General features: G+C 43.5%; 1 protein-coding gene across 1 annotated transcript in view; it reads right to left on the bottom strand.

Moving 5' to 3' along the window:
• The window catches only part of Gldc (glycine decarboxylase), an 87017-nt gene that overhangs the window by 19987 nt on the left and 43949 nt on the right, over positions 1 to 23081 (bottom strand). The window contains exons 11-17 of the mRNA XM_027406416.1: positions 22571 to 22651; positions 19048 to 19145; positions 18202 to 18286; positions 18004 to 18045; positions 16215 to 16357; positions 7443 to 7518; positions 1643 to 1768 (exon numbers count right to left, since the gene is read on the bottom strand). Coding sequence (XP_027262217.1) covers positions 1643 to 1768; positions 7443 to 7518; positions 16215 to 16357; positions 18004 to 18045; positions 18202 to 18286; positions 19048 to 19145; positions 22571 to 22651 — 651 coding nt within the window. The remainder of the gene's footprint in view (positions 1 to 1642; positions 1769 to 7442; positions 7519 to 16214; positions 16358 to 18003; positions 18046 to 18201; positions 18287 to 19047; positions 19146 to 22570; positions 22652 to 23081) is intronic.

The raw sequence follows: 23081 nt of genomic DNA, 5'->3' as shown, positions 1-23081 counted from the left end.
AAAAAGCAAGAGGCTGCTCAGGAGCTTTTTGGATATTTTGGGTCCAGTCCTGTAAAATGGTTCTGCTTTGGTTCAAGCCACCTCAAAAATTATTCCAGGCTATTGGGCAGGTGTGGGGAGGTATCTCTGTACATGGCTAATCTTCCAGCTAGCTTTTCCGTTTGTTCTTGTTTGTTTGTTTGTTTTTGGTGTATACTTTCTCACTTACCCTCCCTCTCACAGACTCCTGGAAGTGTTACACTTCCTATAAAAATCTCCCCCACATTGTTGTGTTTTGGAGACAGGATCTTAGGCAGCTCAGACTGGCTTCCTACCTACATGTAACCAAGGATGGCTTTAGACTTCTGACTCTTCTGTGAAGTGTTGGTGATACAGGTATGTGCCACTATGCCAGTGACCCTTTAATACACAGTTCCTCATGTTGTGGTGACCCCCAACCATAAAATTATTTTCACTACTATTTCATAAGTAATTTTGCTGCTTTTAACAACCAACGTAATGTAAATATCTGTGTACAGGTGATCTTTAGGCAAGCCTGTGAATGGGTTGTTTGCCCCCTCTAAGGGGTTGTGACCCACCTCAGTGGGTTGAGAACTACCTCAGTACACGTACTTCTCTCACTGTTATCTCCCAAAAAAGCAATTGGACAAATAAAGAATAATTTCTAGGTTTGGGTTTTTTTTTTTTTTTTTTTTTTTTTCTTGCCTAGCAAGTCAGAGCAGGGTGATGTGGAAGAAAAATCAAGTCATAGTCCACATATTCTATATTGGACAATCCTAATAACTACAGTAAACGACCCAGAATATTTGTGGTTAAAAAGAGAAGGCAATGGAAAGAGGGGAATGGAAAAGATGTGCAGGGCTGTTACATTTCAGCGCCCTTTTGAAGGCTTTTACGTAGGTTTTCAGTACCCGTGCCTAATAACCCTGACACAGTCACATCGCTATTCTACCGATTTCCCTACCACTTAACATGCAGCCTCTAGTCCACTGGTGGAAAACAGATACTGTTGCTAAGCAACCTCTTCCTGGAGGTTGGGAGGCTGGGAGTGGGGGTTGGTGTTGGAGGAAACAGGGTAGAATGTTGCCTGGGATCCAGTACAGCACGGCTGGGACATTTACAAAAATGGGAATGTGTCATGCTTACTTTAATTCCCAACATCCATGACTGTCTGTGTGACTGGAAATGGAGGACTATGAGGACAGCCAGTGGAGGCTTCTTATGAAGGTATCACAGTGAATACATCGCTCGTTGTATTTCAAGTGGAAGAATCAGGGTATGAAGGGCCCAGTGAAAAGACCCTTCTCTGCCAGGGAGTGAGGGGGAGAGTAGACACGGCCAGTTTTAAATGGGGACCCAAAATACAATTGCTTTTTATTTTTCTCTTTCCCTTAAAGATTGTTAGGGTTTTTGTTTGTTTGTTTGTTTGGTTGGTTGGTTGTTTTTTGTTTTTTGGGTTTTTTTTTTTGGATTTTGTACTCTTTCCCACAGACCCATTCAGAGGAGGAATTGTTGTCTTTCAATAACATACAAGAGAAGGCAATGTTTACACCATCCATATACTCCCTGTGCCCCATCACCACCACCTGTGTCTTGCCAGCCCAGACGGCTCCAATCTGTGAAGGGGAGAGTGAGTGAGTACCATGGCCTTGAGGTGAGCGGCATCAATGTTCCCGTATCTGTCCACCTCCACAGGCTGGATCTCCATGCCTGCCATGTAGGCACTTGCTGGATTCGTTCCATGTGCTGACTTAGGAATGAGACAAACCTTGGGAACACAAAGAAAGGAAGCAGAAAAGGAGAAGGAAAAAAAATCACCAGGGTATTTCAAATTAGAGAAAGTCTCCTAACATGTCTGTGACAAAAATTAGGCGCCACATGTTTTCACTGGCCACTAGTGCCCTTTGAATCCCCAAATACTTGCCTAAAGATATCAGAATGTCAGGCCTGGAGAGATAACTCAGCGGTTAAGAGCACTGGCTGCTCTTCCAAAGGACCTGGGTTTAATTCCCAGCATCCACATGGCAGCTCACAACTGTCTGTATTTCCAGCTCCAGAATATCCCACACCCTCATACAGAGTATATACAAGATATCAGAATGTCTTCCCCTCAGCCAGACCACTAAAGATAGCCTTGCCTTTTCTAACCTTGTCTTAGATGTAATATATGGAAAGAATCTTTAAGAACACAAGTTCAGAAGTTGCACTGTAGGACTCCAATGCCCACATCATAGCTTCTATGGTGCTCTTGGCTGAACCAGGACAGATAGATGACAATGACAGACATACCCCAGGGCTCTCCAGATCAACACAACTGTGCCAGCACTCCCTGGGTGCTTACTCCGCTGTGAATGATTTGTGTGAGAATCTCAAACCCCGGATGGACCATGATGGGTGGACACCTGCCTGTGCTCACATGACCCATCCATTATTAACACTAGCACACAGAGAAATAAATGCCTACTATCCACAGTACAGTAGGCAACTGACAAAATGGGACACAGCTTCAGTGGAAGAAATCAAGGGACTGTGTCTCAAGAATACAGATGACACTAAACTAAAAGATCTGTTGGATTTTGTTTTTGGATTTCAGTACTGAGATGAAGATGTTTTGCATCTATCTGTTTTTACTGGAGTAGAGGGAGTAGGCATCTCATGCATGCCAGGCAAGCCAAGTGCTCTACCACTGAGCTGTAGCCCCACAAAGGATTTTGATGAGCATTGGGCAGATGGTAGGAACAGTGCTGCAAGCCCAGGTTCTTAGTTCCTTTCCTCCACATGGTGTGAATACAGGAAACTTGCAGTTTACAGATCTCAAGGAGAACCATAATAAGACACAACAGGGCAGAAGTTCCCCAACAGAACTCAAGTGATGCGAGCCTACCTTGAAAATCTCAGAACCAGTATGGCAACTCCTCTGGAGATTGGTTATAAAAATGGGCTTCTGAAGGAAAAAAATGTGGCTTCCAGCTGATTCTTCCAAAACAATGGTCAACTTAAGAAAAAGGCGTGTGCAAACACACACAACTACCCCCATACAAACCCATATACAAACACACATAGATAAACACACAAACACAAACTCAAATACACCAATGCGCTCACATAAAATGGGGGAGGGGCTGGATAGAGGGCTTAGAAGTTAAGAGTGTGTACTGCTCTTGAGGAGGGCCTTAGTTCTGTTACCTTCCTAGCTCCAGGATGTGCATGTGCAGGCATGCTCGAGCACACACACACACACACACACACACACACACACACACACACCATCACCATCCAGAACTTTAAGCAAAGGGCAAATAAAATTAGTTGTCAACCTCGTGCTAACTGACTAAGCTCCTTTTAAATAGCTATTAGTCATCCACTGTGTATGCTCAATTTTCCTCAATCCTTTTTTCTTTTTCAAACACTTCTTTTATGTGGTTAAATTCTTTTTTCCTTCATTTATCAGGACCAACGCTGGAGGCATTATCCTTTCTCACAAGTTATTTTTATACTACATCCTAGGATGAAAGCAACACTTTAGGACAGGATATTGATAAAGAATAGGAAAGAAAAAAATGAAAAATTTTAAAAAAGAAGAGGAAAGGAGAATCTTACAAATGAATATAAAATATTCCTAATGGGACAAAATTAAGAATTCCCACAAAGGGGGTTACCAAAAAAAAAATAATAATAAGAGCTGAAAATGTCAACTGTCCTGTGTTCAGGCAAGTAATGATCTCCCAGGTTCTCTTGACCAAGGCCTTGGAACAACCCAGGGTCAGCATCTATGGCAGAGAAGACAGAAGGACCTGGAGGCTAGAGGATTACTCTGAGTTTGAACTTTCGGCTATTCCTAAGTGTGCACACAAGTGTCCATCATAGGGATCTGGCCATAGAGGGAGGAGCTGCGATGGACAAAGCAAGAATTTTGTGCAATAGCAAGAAGAGGACATGAGCTCAGGAGGGAAGGTGGCCTGCAGGAACTAGGAAAGGCAACAGGTCCTCCCTAGCTCGGTCTAAGGAAAGCGCTCTGTCAACATCATGAGGACAGTTTCTGACTCTGGCCTCTAACTGTAGGACAGTCCCTGAATGCTGTCACGAGACATTGAGTTTACAGTCATTTGCTAGAGCAGCCATGGAAAAATCAATCCGACCCTGGAACAATGGAGAGAGGCACTGTAGACACTCTTGTGTTCTGGGGAGATCTAATGACTTTAAGTTACTTTCCCAGTAGAAACTTTTGTGTTCTGAGGAGATCTAAGGACTTCAAGTTACTTTCACTGTAGACATGCTTGTGTTTGGGGAAATCTGCGGACCTTACATTACTTTCACAGTGTTACTTTTACCTCTCTTTAAAATCATATATGTTATGTCAGACACAGAAGTATTAGAACTCAGATTTGATGTACTGGTTTCTCCAAGCCTTAGCGTCTAAGGTGAATCCAACTATGGTATGCTTATATCCTGTAGGAGGAAGCTATGTCCTAATTTCCAGGAAACCTGGTGTAGAACTACAGATTTCATCCTCAAAGAACTGAATGTATGCCAAGTTAAAACTTCTGTGTTTTGCCAGGGATTAAAACCTGACAATTAAAGGCTATGACTGCCTCAGGCATTTAAGAAGAGAAACGGGTCTCAAAAGTAACAAAGAGGTGTAGGTGTGTACTGTGAGAGGTCAATGTTTTCCCTTTCTATACGAGTCAGGACACTTGAGTTGAGATTTGACCAGCAAAGTGAGAGATGAGCTGTAAAATGCTTTGTGCCTGGCACATGGAGATTGCTAAATAATTCATTTTCCCAAATTAAACTATGAATCATGAACTTGGGCATTCTATTTCAGGAGCCTCTGAAACTTGACCAAAGAGCAAAAGTGAAATAACTTCTAAAAGCAGCTTGAAGGCAGAGAACCATCAGTAACCTAGGCAGTTTTGTTTTATGGTTTTTCTGCACATACTGTCTCCAACTCCTTTTCAAAAGAGAAGGGTATGTTTAACCGAGCTCCATTTGAGCCTATTGTGTGGGAGCAGCTGCCTTAGACATCACTAATGTGGAAAATCTTCCTTGGCTATTTGAATAATAAGTCATTCTTTTCTTCTCTAAAAAAGGGCTTAAATTAAAACTGCTTGTCCAGAAGGAAGCCAATGTTTGTTTCCAGACTGGTGAGTTCCGTCATGTTTCTGAGCTCAGTGGCTGGGGGGGCTTCCCTGCCTTTCTCCTCTTACTGTCCAGAAGTGCAGAACCATACACTTCCTAATGGAATGTCCTCTCAGCCTTCTGTGATGACAGTGTGCGCAGCGGTGCCAGGGAAGATATAACATCCAGGGCATGGGGAGCAGAGAAGGAGACTGGGATGCTCAGAGAGGAAGCGAGAGCCATAGAAAGCCAATCACCAGAGATCCAGGTCTACCCAATTCAGAAGATCTCTAATTTGGAGTTTCTGACTTGGTCCCCAACTCCTATAGCAAAGAAACTTATTTCCAGGTATCAGAATGCAGAGTTAGGTACATATTGAGGCTTGGGCAGAGTGAATCTGAATTCTGTCTGGCCCTTTAGCATTGCTTAGTCATGGGCCTTCCACAGACACTGCCAGTGTGGGGGTTTGGTGGAGTGGTTCTTAACCTGTGCGCTGAGACCTCTTTGGCAAACCTTATCTCTGAGAAATATTTATATTGCAATTCATAACAGTTGCAAAATTACAGTTATGAAGTAACCACGAAATAACTTTATGATTGGAGGTCACCACAACATGAGGAACTGCATTAAAGGGTCGCAGCATTAGGAAGCCATTGCTTTGATGGCTTCTCTGTCTCACAGTACGACCTGCAAGACCCAAACAAACAACAGTGGAAGAGTCAATGACAAGGAGCTCCAAGGCATATGGGTATTTGGGAACCATGGAGGAACCAGGAGTGGTTCCTTATCTGGTGTTCCCTCACTGGACATCTCAGCTCCACAGTTCTCTTCTGATTCTATGCGTCTCTCAGGTCTCAAGAACATTTCTCATACAGTTAAGAGATTATGATCCCAAGAAAACTGATTGAACAAATCCAAATTCCAATGTCTGTCTACTGTATCATCAGATCTCAGGAAACACATAGTCCCTGTGCATGCTCAGGGTCCAGTAATTTCTGGATTCATAAATGGCTTGTTTCAATGATTGTTAAGTCAGTTCAATGACAGTTATGTTAGGACACATTTGTGAACCCAGCACTTAGGCTACTGAGGCAAAACATTTGCAAGTACAAGGCCAGCCTGAACTTTCGAAATACCAAAACCAGCTAGGCATGGGCTCAGGAAGATAATCTCAGCACCTGGAAGGTGGAGACAGGTGGTTGAGTGAGGAGTTCAAGGCATTCTCAATAGGACAGAGAGTATGAGGCCAGCCCAGGCTATATGTCTGTGACAATAATAGTAAATAAACAAAACAAAAACTGTTGGTAATGTATACAGTATTGCCCTGGTGTCGGAAAGGCTTGAGTTCAATCACCAGCACCAAAAAGGAAAAAAAAAAAGAATTCTATTCCCAATGGGAAGACACTGGGAGTCAATGTTCCTTCTCCACTTTTTTCCAAGGAGGAAGTGAAAGTTTCAAAAGTCTTCACTGAAAAATCCAGACTAGCCAGAACACCCTTTCAGCTTCAATAAACTCAGAAAGGACCTGAGCTTGGCCTACGAATCACTGGTAGTACTCACTCAGGTAGTAGGAACCTTCTGGAAGTTTCCGGAACAGCTGGGGCCTTTGTCCTGCTCCTGACACCCACCCTCCCTAAAACCCCTCTAAGAATTGCAGCTCCACAGCATTCTAGAAACCCTAGCACAGAGCTGACCTCCAAAATGGAGGGACCAGGAACTGAGGCCTCTTTTGGCCATAACTAGAGGCTTTGGTTAGATCACAATACATCTTTCTGGGACACTAATGGTACCCGGTAGCATCAGCTGGTCCCCAGGAAATCTGAGGAGTGAGTCACTTTAGCAAACTTGACTCCCATGCTCAAAGCAAGTGGCATAGCAGAAATGCCACTGCTCCCTATCGTGGTTGTTTAGAGTTAAGAGCAATCCCATGGGGATCATATTTCTTCACTGGGTATCTTTTGAGGATGCTTAGGCTCAAAATTGTTACGGTCTTAGGCCCAGGGCTAGGGTTGAGCCAATGAGGAGGGCAAGAATGACAACAATCCTGCTGCCTGCCTCCCTGTGCTCCCTAGAGAGCACTTCCAAGGCCAGTTGGCTGCCTCCATAAGCTGGGTTTGCACAAAAGCCTTTTATCTCTGAGGTTTCCCCTCACAAAGATTGCATGGGATGTCCTGGAGGCAAGGAAACACAGAAATGTGCTTCTTGATTTGTTTCTCTGTCCACTTCCAAGAAGACTGGAAAGGCAGATCCCAAGGAACAAAAGGCACCCTGTGATTGAGCGTGCGACCACCCACAGGGAGCAAAGTGCCACCTGCCATGCTCACCGTTCTGTGCCTCTCTCCTTTCTGGTCTAAGTATGCTCTGATAGTAGCCAGTCCAGCATACTCCCCCTGGGCTCCGCTGCAAAGACAAAGAAAAGAGTCAGGGCTGGGCTCTTTAGGTTTTCACTTGTTCATTCAGTATTTACCAAACACTAACCATACTTTAAGCAGTCATGGTCCTAGGGTTCATTCGTTCAGCATTTAGCAGATACTGACCACAAGTTGAACATAGTCCTAGTTCATCTAGGATCTTTACAGGAACAAAAGTAACAGCTTGGCTCTAACAAAAGGCAGGCTTTTTGCTTAACGGCTCAGGACCAACAAACAGATCTGGTTTAACTAAGGGGAATTTGGCTAGTAAAACAAACAAACAAGCAAACAAAAAACCAAAGAAAAAAATTGTGAAGAAATATAAGGAGCCCATTGCCCAGCAATAACAAGGGGGAACTTTTGAAATTGTAAGAAAACATACAGATTAGTTTATGATGACTTATTTTTAAATACACGCTTCACTTACCAAACCCTTTCATGCTGAATTAAGCAATTATAAAACAAAGCTCAGGCTCATGATCAAACCAATATGCATATCAAAGGAAAGATATTTTAAAATTATGACTGCCACAATCACGGCTAGAATAATACATTTTTTCTAATATTATCAAATACTGAGTCAGACAAAGACCACACTATCTCCACAGCAACTTTCTGCTGTTGTCATGGCATCAGTCCTGCCCTGAATCTACACAGCTGCTAGAAGCTCTACCATTATCTTGCAGGCACCACTTGAAGAGCATTCTTAATGACTAATGTTCCTGTTTGCAAGGCTGAGTCAACTGCAAATGGGTCAATGTTCCGGTACTCCAGGAAGCAAGCAAGGAAAGGGAAGTGAGCAATAGTCTCTCTGTCTCATTCACAATGCTTTGCCTTCCAGTCTGCACCCCCTGAAATATATCCCACCACTCCCTCATATTATGGCTGAAGCTGAGGATAGAGCGTCACCTGTCCAATGGGCTAACAGTGACTGGTGGAGAGTTTGGAATGGGGTCGGCCTGTGTCAAGGAGCCACAGGTTTCCTTTGCAAATAGAACTGCTCTTTGAGTATGTTAGTGTCCTCAGGACTGACCGTCGAAAGAGCAAACTCTTGGGATGGGGGCATAGACTTGGGTAGAGTGCTTGCCTGGCAAGTTTGAGGCCCTATGCTAAATCACCAGTGAGGGAGACAGGTGGGGTAGGGGAGACAGACACTGACTGGCTAAACTGGGGGCTTTAATTAAATGCAAAAACAAACAAACAAACAAACAAAAAACCCCATATGTCTGACAACAACCAAGACACCTTGCAGCTGTCCCCCAACATTGTTTTTGCCTCTCTCTGCTTTTCCTCAGGCAAAAGCTACTACTCATTAGCTTTATTGACTTCTGAAACCAAAGAACTAGCATACTTTACACTTTTATTATTGCTGTTTGTTTGTTTTTCAAGCAGGGTTTCTCTGTGTAGCCCTACCTGCCCTGGAACTCACTCTATAGATCAGGCTGGTCTTGAACTCACAGAGATCCACCTGCCTCTTCGTGCACCATCATTGCCTGGATGACGCTTTTTACTTCCGAACAAGAAAATGAACATGGCACTTTGAAAATTGTTGTCACCACTCATTATATGGTCCCGCTGTGCTGCTTGCTCTGTCATCTGCTAAATGAGGATTAAAACTGCAGATATTTTGAGTGGTGAGGAAGTCACACAAAGTGTATCATTCCAATCCTACCCATTATTCAACTAGTCCAATTCTACAAGCCTTCCCAAAGCCACCTGCCCAACTCTTTGTCAAGGCCATCTCAGTCCCACTCCTGTGGCCTTTTATACCTACTTCTACTATCCTTCAGCTGCCTAGGCCATTCTTGAACAATATCAAGCCAATTGTCATGCTGGGGCTTTCCACACAAGGTCCTTGTGCTGGACACTATTTCAGATCCTCATATGGTGGACTTTTCAATATAAAGGTTCCTAAAAGGCTGTCCCTGAAAGCAAAGTTCTTGTCCACTTTGTTCTTAACTTTATTTTCTGTGCCAAGAACACTGATGAAAAAAAAGGGAAAATGATGTTCAATAAACACTGATGAAAGAATGATCTTCCTCCAGCAAACTCTTACTGCAGGGGCTAGAGACAAAACAGTTCTGCTCTTTCCAGGGGCTGGTTCAGTTCCCAGCATCCACACTGAACAGCTTACAATTGCCTAAAACACACCAGCTCTGGGGGACCTCACACCTTATTCTGACTTCCTCGGGTACTCATACACACACACACACAGACACAGACAGACAGACACACAGAGACACAAATGGACGGACACACACCCACACCCAGAGATCCTGAAAAAAAAACGAAGCCAGGTGGTGTTAGCACACACCTTTAATCCTAATACTCAGGGAGGCAGGGGCAGGTGGATCTTTGTGAGTTCCAGGCCAGCCTGGTCTACAGAATGAGTTCCAGGACAGTTAGGGCTACACAGAGAAACCCTGTCTTGAAAATCTAAGAAAAAAACAACCTCATTTCATACTACTTCACATGCTCACATGACCTAAGACCAACCCACACACCTACTGTGCACTTACTTTGCACCTACTGTGCATGGAAAGTTACTGCAGGGCTCACACTGTGTGCCTGCCTTATCTCAGCTAAATCAGACACTAGACAGCAGGGTCTGGATTTGGCATCCCACAAGGACTCTAAAGAACTGTATCTTTATCAAGTGGCTCTGTAATAAATGCTCAGGAGATTTGTTCCAAATAGAAGTCTGCCCTTCAGCCCAGGCAATTCACACACAAGTCATCCTCTCCCCTGTAGAAAGGGACTTTAAAAAAATAAATAGTTGAAGGACCAGCTCCCCATTTTGGCAGCCATGACAGTAACGCATGCTTGCCTGACCTTGCCTTGGTCACTAGGAGATCAGATGCCTGCCTCGTGGCAAGGAACCAATCAGAAGTTAGCTGGTGGTGCTATGCTTTCCGGCTCTGGGTGTGCTTTACGGACAAGTGCACAGCAATGATGTACAGAGCATAGCAACCACCCTGGGAGGGCCTATAGGCCATAACAACCAGTTGACCAATCAACACAGGGCAAGCCTGGAGACACACCAATCCTGAACCTGGGCATACCCTTAGACACTCCCCTTACACTGCCCTATAAGATCTCTATGTCGTGGCTTCACGCCGTCTTTCCTAGCCAATCTCCATGGTGGATGGATGAAAGGCACGTGCTAACATGGGGTTAGCTCATTAAACAACTACAATAAAGCCTCATGCTGTATGCATCAAGCTTTCCCCTCCACCTGGTGATTGGGGTCGTTGCAGTCCTGGACCGAGATCCTGGGGTCCTGAGCCTCCGGGGCTCTTTCATTGTGACATTCATACCCTAGAGGTAAGCAACAACTGTTTAATTGGACTGAAGGCCTACCCAACAGGAAGGAAACCACGCTGACAGTAGAAACCTAGACAACTACACAGGGCTAGTGAAATCCTGGAGAACCTACAACTACCACTTTACTAAACCAGCACAATCCCTAACTGCATTCTAAACAGGTATGCTTACACCCCAGCTGTGTGCAGCTCTCACCCCTCACCAATGCAGCTTTTCTTTATGGCAGATGAAGACCACTGAAGAAAACCACAACTTGTCAACACGCAGAGAACAAGAGACCATGGGTGCCCAGGGTCAGTGAAAAACACATCTACAAAGCCACCTCTTGAACCTAACTAAAGCTGGGGAACATTAAGGAAGATGGGCACAAAGGCTTTAAGAACAACAAGAGAACCATGAGAATGTGTCTCCTGGAAATGACAGGGAAGCCACACCCATGATACCTCAACAATATGGCTGCCTAAACACAAGATGAGCAAAGACAACACCAATAGATATGCTAACATGGAAGGGGAAATTTCTCATGTGGCTCCACCCCCAGACAGAGAATGACAGGCAAGTAGTTTTCCCCCTCATTTGTTATTTAACACAAAGCGATCAGTCTTAAAGTCAGAGACACACCAACAGCACTAAACAGAGTCACCGTGTGTGTGTGTGTGTGTGTGTGTGTGTGTGTGTGTGTGTGTGTGTGTGTGTGTAACAAAGAAAAAAAAGAGGTCATGAATTTGGAAGGGGGCAAGAAGTAGGGCAAGGAGTTGGAGGGAGAAAAGGTGGGGAGGATGATACAGATACTTTAATTTTCAAAAACAAGAATTTTAAAAATGTATTTTAGATATACCCCTACCCTTTTCTCATATCTTCCACTCACCGTGTTTTTGTGGCAGAGTAAAAACAGGTATAGAGAATTGAAAGAAGATGCTGGGAGTTGGCTCGATGGGCCAATTAAAGAGGAGCTTGCCACCCAGCTTGATGACCTGAGTTTGATCCCCAGGGACCACATGGTGGAAAGGGAAAAGAAAACCAACTTATGTGGCTTGTTCTCTAACCACATGAATGCTGTGTATATGGGTACACACACACACACACACACACACACACACACACACACACTTTCTCATATACAAATAAATAGACTTTTGTTTCTGTTTTTTTTTTTTTGAAGAAGACACTGTTTGGACCTAAGAGCCAGTAATCCAACAGGAGAGTACTATGTGAAAGGCTGGAAATGCCGAATCCTTTTTGCCTTAGATGCTCTTAATATCAGCTGTCTCATCTAAATATCACAGGTACTTTTGAATACCATGTGAAGCTAACTATAGGGGAATCATTAAGTAAAGTTATGAGTGCCACCTTTTGGTGGAAAAGTATTATAAAAAATGCTTTTCTGTGTAAAGCAGGCAGAGACGATCAGAAAGTGTTTCATGTGGAGGGAACTTTAGATAGCAGCTGTCACATCCATCTGAAATGAAAAGCTAATGGCCTGGAAGTTCATGGCAGGCTGGCGGGGAGGGGGTTGCTTAGGGATGTTGAGCCTCAGTGCTGAGTGAGCAGTGGCTTGGACGCTCTGCAGTCACTCGGGCAAAGGAAGGAGTGGCTTGTATTTCACTCTTTAGTGCAAAATGAAGGGAAACCAGTGAACCGTTTCACCTGAAAACTAGTACTTATTCTTCAAAGAATCCCTAAGAAAATTCAATATGCTATATGAAACCAGAAAAACTGGTCAAGAACCAAAGAGCTGGTGAGAGGCTGGAGTTGAGGAGACCCCTCTGTTCTGTGGTTGACTAAAGCAAAGCTTCCATGTCCAGGTGCCTGGACACCAGTGTATAAGAACAGCTAGTCAGTGTGAATTAGGAAAAACTAAAAAAAAAAATCATAAATTGTACTCAGAGATAGGGAGGTAGTTTATAAAATCTGAAATTTCCTTTCCTAAGAGTGGAATAAAAATTTAAGGCTACATAAAGCTCAATGATTTTTTTTGTTGTTGTTTGAGACAGGGTTTCTCTGTATTGTTTTGGAGCCTGTCCTGGAGCTCTCTCTGTAGACTAGGCTGGCCTCGAACTCACAGAGATCCACCTGCCTCTGCCTCCCGAATGCTGGGATTAAAGGCGTGTGCCACCACCGCCCGGTTTAGTGATTTTTTTTTTTTTTTAATTAGAGCCTCCTTGCCAGGAGTCCTGGGTGAAGAGCCTGAGGTTTAGAAGTAGCTGCCACATACTCAGCTTAGTTTTATCTAGGTTTGTACATTTAGTCCTTCCTTGGGTCTGAAGAAGAGTATGATGTTAAACTTCTTGGACACCATAGAAATTTCTCAAATTAAAGCTGCTTTGGAATATTTGGAGAAACATGTCACTATAGCCAGTATTTTTATGAAAAATATCTCTACATATTTTCCACATACAAAGCAACATAGAACTCACCAGTGAGAACACACTAAACATCAGCTGTCCCTAGCTCTCCCACTGGCTCTCATGTTGCCCAGGCAGGCTTTGAACTCCTGATCCCCCAACCTCCATCTTGCAATGCTGGGATCACAAGAGTGCACCACCATGTCCAACTCAGAATGTTGCATTTTTATAAGTCAAAAGGAACTTTGGGTCAACAAGACCTGCAGTGGCAGACATCAGACTTAGAATACATGATGCCCTCCATCAAACCCAACACCAAAAATGAGAATGAGACAGGCATGGTATCGCACAGCTTTAATCCCAACACTCAGGAGATAGAGACAGTTAGATCTTTATGAGTTTGAGACCAGCCTGGTCTACATATTGAGTCTCCAGACCAGCTAGGACTACATAGTGAGTTCTTACCATGACTAATTAATTAAAGAGTTTAAAATAATCCCTACAGAAAAGGTTATATTATGGACTATAACAGTTAAAAAGCTGAAGCTGGGCTGGTGGCTTGGGGCTATAATTTCAGCATTTGGGATACTGAGTTGGGAAAATTGCTCTGAATATGATGGCAGCATAAGCTCCAGAGGAAGAACTTGTCTAGATTTAAAAACAAACAAACAGACCAAAAAAAAGCAAACGACAACAAAAATCAGTAACAGATTCTGAGGCATCTGCCTCCCATCTCACTGTAGGAGCCTGGGTTGCTACCATGGCTTCAGGCTTGCTCAACAGGCACTTGGACTCACTGAGCCATCTCCCCAACCCATTTGCACTTTGGATTTTGAAAAGCAACTGTCTTGGGGTTACTATTGCTGTGATGAAACACAGAACCAAAACAAATTGGGGAAGAAAGGATTTGTTTGGCTTACACTTCCATGACACTGTTCATCATTGGAGGAAATCAGGACAGGTACTCATATAGGGCAGGAGCTGACGCAGAGGCCATGGAGGGATGCTGCTTACTGGCTTATTCCTCTTGGCTTGCTCAGCCTGCTCTCTTATAGAACCTAGGACCACCAAGCCCAGAAGTGGCCCCACCCATAATGGGCTGAGCCTTTCCCCATCAAGCACTAATTAAGGAAATGTCTTACCAGCTTGCCTGGAGCTTGATCTTATGGAGGCATTTTCTCAATAGAGGCTACCTCCTCTGTTGATGACTGTATCTTTGGTCAAGCTGACATAAAACTAGCCAGCACAGCAACTTCCTCAACTTTAGAAGCCAAATACATTGACAATAATTTCAGCTTGCCTTTCACTTTGTGTCCCTGGATGATTCACTTCTTGTTTCTGTTTGCCTTAAACATTGTATCATGATTCTGAGCCAAAGGTTTCTAGAGTGTATTTGTTGTATGCTATTGAGTGATTTTAAGAATGGCAAAAAGAGTTCTGGGAACAAGTTGAAGCAAGCCATGCTGGGCTCACTGGGAAATGGAAAGGCAAGACCCACCAATTCCACTCTTGGGCATATACCCAAAGGATGCACACTCATACCACAAGGACAGCTGTTCAACTATGTTCCTAGCAACATTATTTGTAATAGCCAGAACCTGGAAGCAACCTAGATGACCCTCAACAGAAGAATGAATAAAGAAAACATGGTACATATACACAATGGAGTACTACTCAGCGGGGGAAAAAAAAATCGCAGGCAAATGGATAGAACTAGAAGAAACCATCTTGAGTGAGGTAACCCAGACACAGAAAGAAAAACACGGTATGTACTTAACTTACAAGTGGACATTAGACATAAAGCAAAGGATTACCAGCCTACAATTCACAACCCCAGAGAAGCTAGGAAATAAGGAGGACCCTAAGAGGGACATACATGGACCCCTGAGAAAGGGAAAGGGACAAGATGTCCTGAGTGCATTGGGAGCATGGGGGGAGGTAGGAGAGGGGAGAGAAGAAGGAGAGGGGGAGGAGAACATAGGGGATCATGAAGGTCTAGTTAGGGAAGGACAGAAAGGGAGAGCAAGGAAAGATAAAGGGAGCTATTATGGGATTAATGAGGAAACCTGGCACTAGGGAAATTCCCAGGAGTTCACAAAGATGACCCCAACTAAGAAATTTAGCAATAGTGGAGAGGGTATCTTAAATGCTCTTCCCCTGGAATGAGATTGATGACTACCTTAAATGCCATCATAGAGCCTTCATCCAGTAGCTGATGGAAGCAGAAGCAGAGACTCACAGCTAAGCACTGCACTGAACTCCTGGAATCCAGTTGTAGAGAGGGAGGAGTGATGAGCAAAGGGGTCAAGACCATGCTGAAGAAACCCACAGAAACAGCTGACCTGAACAAGTGAGAGCTCACGGACTCCAGACTGACAGCTAGGGAACCTACATAAGACCCTTGAACGTGGGTGTCAGTTGGGGGGCTTTGGCAGTCTATGGGGGTTCTGGCAGTGGAACCAGTATTTATCCCTAGTGCATTAACTAGCTTTTTGGAGCCCATTCCCTATGGAGGGATACTTTGCTCAGCCTAGATACGGGGGTGAGGGCCTTGGTCCTGCCCCAAATGATGTGACAGACATAGATGATTCCCCATGGGAGACCTCACACCCTCCCTGGGGAATGGATGAGGGGTGGGATGGGGAGATGGTGGGAGGAGATGGAGGGAACTGGGATTGGTATGTAAAATAAGATATGTATGTATGTATGTATGTATGTATGTATGTATGTATGTATGTATGTATTTAGACTTTTCTCAGCCAGGCTATAAATGTCCCCTAGGCTTATACTTTAAGGAAATAAATGGAAAAACTGGGATTAAACAAACAAACCAACAGGATAAAAAACACTGTGTAGGCTGGGGAAACCTACAGAAACAGTTGACCTTAACAAGGAGCTCATGGACCAGGCGTTGGTGATGCATGGTAATAAATGACAAAATAGGACATATAGAAATGCCAATTTGCTTTTTGGAAGTGGGTATAAGCTGCTGACATGAGGGAACAAAGCCCCTTACCTGTTAGGCTGGAAGGAAACTTGGTCATAGCCTGTGAGTTCACACAGGTCTTTCTCAAGCTCTTGGAAAAGCTGCTGATATCCCTGGGCTTGGTCCAGAGGCACAAAGGGGTGGATGTTTGCAAATTCCTTCCATGTGATGGGCTGAAGAGCAAGAAGAGGAATATAAGCATGCGTGCACTGTAAAAGTAGCAATGATTTTAATAATGATGATGACAATATGGCAACACCAAGGGGCCACGGGCTGTCAAGGCCCTTAGAATATGCATTCGGTTTCTCTGCACAACCTAATGAAATAAGAACTATTACTATCTACTCTGTACAAGTGGGACAAGAAAGCCATAAAGAAAACTCACACAGAAACACCATTCTACTTATCCAGGAGCAGAAAGGTCCCAGAACAGACTTACATCCATGAAACAGTAAGTTTCATCCAACTCTTACATGTGCTTTCATGCATTCATATTTTCTTTTCACTGAACAGAATCAGCCATGAACAGAAATGCAAATAGGAAAGACTCTCCCTAATACAATCCAAAATCAGTTCCTAGTACTCCCAAGAAATAAAAGGAATATGCTAACTCTGTTGACACAATCTTGGCCTTTTATAGATGAGCATCTCTCACAACACCATGTCAATCAAATTTCTGTTGATACAGAGAATAAAAGTAAACCTCAAATCTCACCCTTCTGACATTGAGAATAGATTTCTAGAAAGAGGCATATTTTTATTTTTCTGTTTGGTTATTGACACATGAACTCAAGATCACGCCTTTGCTATCCAAGTACCGGGATTACAGGCATGTGACTGCCAAAAGTTTGCTTTAGACCTTTAGTTTTTTTCTCTTTTGCTGTAACTAAGAAGCAAACCGCAGTCCACAGATGCCTGGCAAGGTTTCTACCACTGAGCCAACCTCCAGCCCATGCTTATCTTCTTAAGTCTACCTTTGAGACTAAATACAAACTGATAAAAATAGGAGTGTGGAAAAACTCAGATTTAGAAAACAAAACAAAAGACCCAAAAACTAGTTACCTATTTTAACTTAAAAGAAAAATTAATTTTACAGGGTAGGCAAGGTGATTCAATGATGATGTTGCATGATGACCTGACTGATCTCTGGGACCCACAGAGTGGAATCGAGAACCACTGTTCCCTGTGGCATGCATGTGCATGTACACACACAAAACACAACTGTAATGCATTGTGTCATGCATGTGCATGTACACACATACAACAGACACTAAACAAAACTGCAATGCACTGTGGCATGCATGTGCATGTCCACACACACTAAACAAATCTATAAAAGATTATAACAATGACAATCTTACATATGCCCCACTATGTAAGACCTAGCTATTTGGGACCCTGAGCTGGGACAATTGCTTATATAGGTGGCTTTAAAATTATCCTGAGGTAAAACTTTGACAATAAGAATAAATTTTATCCATAAATTGTGTTGTTCTTGTTTTATTTTCTTTTTTGAGGCCAAGTTTTCTCTGTTCTGAAACTTGATTCTTAGACCAGGTTAGCCCTCAACTCAGAGCTCTGTCTGCCTCTGCCTCCTGAGTCCTGGAATTAAAGGCATGTACTACCAACACCTGGCTTTATCCGTAAATTTAACTGATCAAGTTGAGGGAAATATCAGGGCCTCTGCCATGATTGCAGAATGGCAAAGTAAAGGATCATTAGAGCACATAGTAACCATCCAGGTAGGTTTCTCTCATCCATTTCTGAACAACTGGAAATTTGTTCCTGAATACCCACTTGGTAGATAAGCCCTACTTACCATGAGTTCGGAGGAGCTATTGAGCTTCATGGTGCAGGATCCCTTGAAGAAGCAGATCCAAGAAGCATCACATTAATGATTTTCTATAGCCCACGAACCCTCCCACCTCCCCTCAAGGTACAGCTTCTTCCCTCATGCATTGTATTAGATATGATGCAGGGATGGGGCTGAATCGAGAAGAAAGGCCACGAACAGTACCAATGGAATCATGCTGTGAACAAGGGAAATGTCTTTGTTCTCCAATTTCTTCATATACCGGACCAGATTGGTTTCTGAGTGATAGCTGTGAATATAAAACACAAGGTCAGAGCCATTGAATTAGCCGTGACGATCCTCACACAAAGTAAGAAAGGAGTTCCTAACTCCAAACATGCCTTAATGGAATGTCATAGGGAAGGGCAGAGACTCTAGTGGGTCTCAGAGCACACCTGATGCAAGACGCTACCTTTAAGAATTGCTGTGTGATATTTTGATTGAGTTCTGACAAATAAAGTTTGCCTTGAGTTAGAGGGCGGAGCTAGCCACTAGGTGACTTAAACTAACCATAGAGGTGTGGAGGACTGTAGACAGAGAGGAGACAGGAAGTACTAAGGCAATGCAGAGAGAGGATCTTGACCCTTTGGGGATGGAGGAACAGAAGAGGTAGGAGGTGACTGGTGGCTGCTCCCTACTTCTCTGGTCTTTCAGGTTCTTACCCTGATATTTGACTCCTGACTTTTTATTGATAATGATTAGTTAGCTTAATGTTTCAAAGAATGAGAGAACACTGGGAAGAGGACAGAGGCCCTGAGATAAACTTCAGCCTTGCAAGCACATCTGCAAATTCCCCTCCCTATCACAGGCCCAGCACAGCGAACTGCCAGAAGACAAGGTATGCTTGGCTCACACCAGGGATGGGGTCTTTCTGGCATGGATATGTTGGTAAGATTAGCTGAGTGGCAATAACCCAGGACCTACCATCATTGACATCAGAAGTAACGCCCTCCCATGCCCCTGGATCACTGCCTGGACACAAAATGCAGAGTTGACTGAAGCCACACAAACCTGTTGAACACCTGATGTGTGAGAAATGGGCTGGTTCTCTTGAGTGAAGACCCTAGGATACCTCTCCATTCCTCTCCCATACTTTCAGCTACCAATTCCTACAAGAGAGACCATGGGAACTGAGGGACAGGGGCAAGGCTGGAAGCTTCCAGGCTAGATTAAAATTTAAAAAGAAAGTGTATCAAGACATTCATTTAAAAGCCAAACTAATTGAACACTTAGAAGAAAATTGAGGGACAGACATACAGGACCTATGATTTCGCAATAGTCTCTTGTCCTTTGTTATTATTTGTTTGAGACGGCCTCACTATGTAGTCCTGGCTGGCCTGCAACTCGCTATGTAGATAGGCTATCCCTGAACTCACAAAGGTCTACCTGCTTCTGTCTCCCAAGTGCTAGGATTAAAGGGGTACATTGCACTACCATGTCTAACCTTCACAATGATTTTAATGTGCTATCGTCAATATCTTCATGACTGGAGACTTTTCCAGCACTGGACCCTCTTCTAGATCCTTACTGTGAATTTGTTTTTCTCAATCAATTGTAAACAAATCTGTTTTCCTCAGTCAAACACTAAAAACTATCTTTATGGACTTTACAAAGAGTTTCGATGTAGTTACATATGAGCTTTGTTGTATAGTCGGGATTGAGTTAATCATCACCAGAATAATTTTCACCAAATTGTGCTGTGCTTAAATACACCCAAAATAAACCACTTGGGGTCAGACTCCCAAAGTTTGAACCAAACTGGTAGGAGCTGAGTTGTGTTGAGTCACAGTGACTACTTACCTCCCTTAGCTCACCTCTCTGCTTCCATGAAGGTCACAGAGGATGTTGCAGACTTGTATTTCATTAAAATTAAAAACATTGCCCAGACTGATAGCTGGGAAACCAGCATGGGACTTGTCCAGACCCCCTGAATGTGGGTGTCAGTGAGGAGACCTTGGAAATCTATGGGGCCTCTTGTAGTGGATCAGTACTTATTGCTACCGTAGGAATGGACTTTAGGAGCCCATCCCACATGGATGGATACTCCCTGAGCCTAGACACAAGGGGGTTGGCCTAGGCCCTATCCCAAAGAATATGACAGACTTTGAAGACCCCCTATGGAAGGCCTCACCCTCCTGGGGAGCAGAAAGGGTATGGGATGGGTAGGGTGTTAGTTGGGGGGGGCAGGGGAGGAGGGGAGGGAGAGGGACCTGGGATTGACATGTAAAATAATTTTCTTTCTAATAAAAAAAAAGTGAAAAAAATAAAAACATTTGAGGGGCTGAGTTTGTAGTTAAATTGGTAGAAAACTTCTGAAGTATGCATGAGATCTGCATTTTACCTACAGAACAGCAGGAATTGGATGTGTGGCACACACGTATAATCCTAGTGCTGGGGAGGTAGAGGCAAGAAGATTAACAGGTCAATCTTGATGAAGAGGGAGAGATGGCTCAGTGGTTAACAACAGCAATGGCTTGCTTTTCCAGAGTACCCAGGTTCAGTTGCCAGCACCTACATGGTGGCTCACAACTCTCTGTAACTCCAGTTCCAGGGAATCTGACACCCTCTTCCGACCACATACATTGTTGGAGGTAAATCCCTCATACGTGTAAAATAAAAATAGGTAAATCTAAAAAATAAAGTTGTTCAATGGTTGGCTATACTGGACCTTGTCTCAACAACAACAACAACAACAAATTAAAATAAATAATAAGAACAATTGAGTTGTGGGTGTAGCTCAGGACCAGATAACCAAGGCCCAAGTTAAAAACCTAGTGAACTCCACCAAAAGAACAGCAACCAAGAGCTGTAAATGAAGGGATCAGTAGTCAAGTTCTTACTCGTCTAGTGTGTGTGAGGTCCTGAGTTTATTCACTAGGCTAACAAAATAAATAAGCCAAAATAAAACAACAACAACAAAAACCTTGTTAGTGATATTAGCCAGAGAGTCAAGAAGCTGCTCAAATAACGGGAGAAAACATATGCAGATCCTAAGGATTTTCTATCTAGAACATCTGATTAAATGCATGGCCAGCTCCCCTTCCCTCTCTTTGCTAATGGCTTGGTGTGCCAGTTTGTTTTTGTTAACAGGACCCAAACTAAAGTCACCTGGGAAGAGGGAATCTCAGCTGAGAATTGCCTCCATCTGATTGGCCTGCAGGCAAGTCTGTGGAGTGCTTTCTTGATTGACATGGATGAGGGAGGGTGTGGCCCACTTTGAATGTTGCCACACTTGATAGGAGGGCGTGGATTGTGTGAGGAGGCAAGCCAGTAAGCAGCACTCCCTCCTGGTCTCCACCTTAGTTCCTGTCCTGACTTCCCTCCATGGTGTGCCATGCCTTTCCTGCCCCTAAGTTGCTTTTGGTCAGTGTGCTATGACAGCAACAAAACCAAATGGAAACACAGTTACCTTGGGTCTTGTATTAATAGAAACATCCCTCAAATGCACACAGATCAATAGCTTTAAGGAAAATCAGTTCAGGGTTCTACGGGGGAAGGAGTTTACTTGATCCTATTTAATTAATAAAATTCAACATTGGGGGAACATTGTGAAGCTTCCTGGGAATTTGAAATAATTGGTATCTGGAGCTAACAAATGTTCTCAAAAGAGTCCAGGCAACCATGGATCACCACTCAGCACTCTGGAAGGTATTTCAGCATCTATAATAAAAGTTTCCTTTCACTGGCTCATTTAACGGATAGTCACTAAAGTCACATCTATGCAAGAAGCCATGGAGAAAGTGTGTAGAGTGCTCTGGGTAGATCTCACCAGAGGTCTAGGGAGCCACTGACTTCTCTTTCACTTCAATCCTATGGAAGGGTAACCCCGCCTTGCTCATTCCTGATAGTTCACTGCTATGGAAACCCACTCAGCCACAAAGAACTGCTTCATTGTTGCAGGACTATCTCTCCTCCTAGCCTTTATGGATGTTTCCCCAGGAGAGAGGGACATCTGAACCCACCCTCCTCCTCTTCTGTCACACCATCTTGGTGTAAAACAACTCACCCTCATGTTTCAGATCTTAGAGTAGGAAACTGATCCAAGCCCTGGTGAGAAACTGACCCTTTCTGCTCACAGTTTCCTCACGGAACATGCTGGGATTATGTGTCTGGCTCCTCACTGGTCTAGACTCTTAGTGGAGTCAGGGACCATGTTCGTTTTGCCATCATAACCTCAGGGCATAACATAATACCTGGTACATATTACATCCTTGAAAATTAGTCATTAAATGAGTGAGTGTAATACATTTCCCAGAATACAATGTCACAAGTCTTTGAAATCAGGGTGTCATATCACTAATAATCCACCTAGCCTGGACTCCCTAGCCTGGAAGGGTTCGTAAACAGGAACCTTTAGCTATCAGCAGTTACAGGGAGAAAGGAACAGGCAGTGCCGTAATTCGAACAGCAGACTGGTCATTGCCACATTTGAGCCTGTTCTCACTCATCATACTCAGACCCGCAAGAGGCAGAGCAGAGCCACCCTTGACACCATATCTAATAATCAGTATGAAGACTTTGCGTCTTTACTTACTGCAGATGACTCACAGCCAAAGATCCACAGTAAATCATCCAGATCCTTCTCAGTGACTGTTTCATCCAAAGAAATGCCAAGCTACAGAGACAGAAATCAGACGGAAATCATCAGCTCCAAACTCCAGGCCACTGCAGGAAACTATACAAGTTACCAAAGCAGAAGAAGGTTCTGGTCAAACTCCTCATCCACTTTAGAACACCAGGATATCATTAGGACCACACTGATCTTTAATGGAAAGTGACTAGACCAGTCTCTGACTTGACAAGCTTTGGAGTAGACATTAACAGTCTAATTAATGACTTCAGGATGCTCCCACAGGAACTAAACATAGTAAGCTTTTTCATCCTTTAATTCTCTTTGCTAACTTAGAGGTTTAATCATGAATAGTCTCTTACACAAAAAACAGTCTTGAGAAAAGCTGAGGATAATCATTCCTCTTTGAAAAAGTCACAGTGCAAGTTCGAAATTAAAAACTACAAAAAAAAAAAAAAAAAAAAAAAGACTCCAG

This window comes from Cricetulus griseus, chromosome 3 (assembly GCF_003668045.3).
Source record: "Cricetulus griseus strain 17A/GY chromosome 3, alternate assembly CriGri-PICRH-1.0, whole genome shotgun sequence".
In the NCBI taxonomy this organism is placed as follows: domain Eukaryota; kingdom Metazoa; phylum Chordata; class Mammalia; order Rodentia; family Cricetidae; genus Cricetulus; species Cricetulus griseus.
Note: the sequence above shows the minus strand (reverse complement) of the source record. Positions and strands in the feature narration are given on the sequence as shown.